The sequence below is a fragment of the Peromyscus eremicus genome, unplaced genomic scaffold (genome assembly GCF_949786415.1).
Source record: "Peromyscus eremicus unplaced genomic scaffold, PerEre_H2_v1 PerEre#2#chrX_unloc_1, whole genome shotgun sequence".
Lineage (NCBI taxonomy): Eukaryota > Metazoa > Chordata > Mammalia > Rodentia > Cricetidae > Peromyscus > Peromyscus eremicus.
This window is the reverse complement of record NW_026734288.1, coordinates 4,866,803-4,869,305: the sequence shown is the minus strand read 5'-3', so window position 1 is coordinate 4,869,305 and position 2,503 is coordinate 4,866,803. Positions and strand designations below refer to the sequence as shown.

General features: G+C 34.5%; 1 protein-coding gene across 1 annotated transcript; it reads left to right on the top strand.

Annotated features, from left to right (window-relative positions):
- Positions 1–364: 364 nt before the first annotated feature.
- On the top strand, positions 365–1,723 carry LOC131900940 (zinc finger protein 665-like; the record flags this gene model as incomplete). Its single annotated transcript, XM_059252250.1, has 2 exons — positions 365–649; positions 728–1,723. Coding segments are annotated over 2 exons (1,281 nt in total), but the record flags the coding sequence as incomplete, so codon positions are not given.
- Positions 1,724–2,503: the final 780 nt, after the last annotated feature.

The following is a 2,503-nucleotide window of genomic DNA, read 5'->3' as shown; positions in this document are numbered from 1 at the left end:
TAGTATAAAGCATACTGGAACAAAATTTTGCCAGGTTAAAGACTGTAATGAATTCTTTGATTTTAATTCAAATATAACTCAAAATGTTTCAAGTCACACTACAGAAGAGAAACCATACAAATGTAATGCATGTGGAAAGTGATATAAAAAACTCTCATACCTTCATATTCATCACAGAATCCATATTAGAGAGAAACCTTATATATGTGATGAATGTGGAAAGTCCTTTGTCCAGTCCTCCACTCTTCAATGTCACAAGAGAATCCATACTGGAGAAAAGCCATGTAAATGTGATGAATGCGGAAAGTGCTTTAGGAATGGCTCATCTCTTTGTGCTCATCAGAGAATCCATACTGGAGAGAAACCTTATAAATGTGATGAATGTGGAAAATCCTTTGGTCAATCCTCTGAACTTAAACGTCATAGGAGAATCCATACTGGAGAAAAGCCTTATAAATGTGATGAATGGGGAAAGTGCTTTAGGGATGGGTCATCTCTTTGTGCTCATCAGAGAATCCATACTGGAGAGAAACCTTATAAATGTGATGAATGTGGAAAGTGCTTTAGAGTTGGCTCATCTCTTCATGTTCATCAGACAATCCATACTGGAGAGAAACCTTATAAATGTAATGAATGTGGAAAGTCCTTTGTCCACTCATCCAATCTTCAACGTCACAAGAGAATCCATACTGGAAAAAAGCCTTATAAATGTGATGAATGTGGACAGTCCTTTTTCCAGTCCTCCAATCTTCAACGTCACAAGAGAATCCATACTGGAGAAAAGCCTTATAAATGTGATGAATGTGGAAAGTGCTTTAGGAATGGCTCATCTCTTTGTGCTCATCAGAGAATCCATACTGGAGAGAAACCTTATAAATGTGATGAATGTGGAAAATCCTTTGTCCAATCGTCTAATCTTCAATGTCATAGAAGAATCCATACTGGAGAGAAATCTTATAAATATAATGAATGTGGAATGTGCTTTAGAGATGTCTCATCTCTTCATGTTCATCACAAAATCCATAGTGGAGAGAAACCTTATAAATGTGATGAATGTGGAAAATCCTTTGTCCAGTCCTCCACTCTTCAATGTCACAAGAGAATTCATACTGGAGAAAAGCCTTATAAATGTGATGAATGTGGAAAGTGCTTTAGGAATGGCTCATCTCTTTGTGCTCATCAGAGAATCCATACTGGAGAGAAACCTTATAAATGTGATGAATGTGGAAAATCCTTTGTCCAGTCCTCCCATCTTCAATGTCACAAGAGAATTCATGCTGGAGAAAAGCCTTATAAATGTGATGAATGTGGAAAGTGCTTTAGGAATGGCTCATCTCTTTGTGCTCATCAGAGAATCCATACTGGAGAGAAACCTTATAAATGTGATGAATGTGGAAAATCCTTTGGCCAATCCTCTGAACTTAAACGTCATAGGAGAATCCATACTGGAGAAAAGCCTTATAAATGTGATGAATGTGGAAAGTGCTTTAGGAATGGCTCATCTCTTTGTGTTCATCAGAGAATCCATACTGGAGAGAAACCTTATAAATGTGATGAATGTGGAAAGTCCTTTGTCCAGTCCTCCAATCTTCAGTGTCATAGGAGAATCCATACTGGAGAGAAACCTTATAAGTGTGATGAATGTGGAAAGTGCTTTAGGCATGGCTCTTCTCTTCATGTTCATCATAGCATCCTTACTAGAGGTAAACCGCAGAAAAACTAAAAATGCATCAAGTTGTCTACCCATTGCTCTTCCGTTAAAGATCATCACTGAACTCGTATCTGAGTCAAGCCTTATAAATTTAAAGAATGTGAACATTCATTTACCACATCCTCAACACTTCTTTATCTTTCCTAACCCATACTGGAGAGAAACTTTACAAGTATGAAGAATATGGAAAATGAAGACATCAGAAAACTCATTAGAAAGAAATTTGAAAAAATTCTATAATAATTATCAACTGTCTTTCAGTATCATATATTTATGCAATAAAATTTCCTTCTGAATTTGTGGAATAAACAAATCTTTGATCAATATTCATTCCATAGACAGTATCACAAACATCACTTTAGGAAGCCCTACACTTGATGTGAAATTGGAAGTATTTATTCAGAAGTAGACCTTATAATTACTAAATGCTTATTGAAAAATTAGCTATGCATATTGCTTTATGAAAACATTTATTCTCAATATTTACAGTGAGTTCTTGTTTGAAAATACTAAAGCAATAGCTTTGTGAAACAGAAGAATTCTTGCTAATAGATGATTAATGACTGCAATACAAAGTCCAAGCAGCTACATAATTATTTTATGCAATTTGTTGAAGATGATATTGACTTACATGTGATGTTATTATATTCTATGCCATTATTATATTCCCAATATTTTAACTTTTGAAGAGTGTATTTTAATGATTGTTTTTAACCTCATATTAATTTCCTGTTTTTATGAGTACAAATAAATGTATTATACCTTTTGTTTATTTATATTTTCCTTGACAAG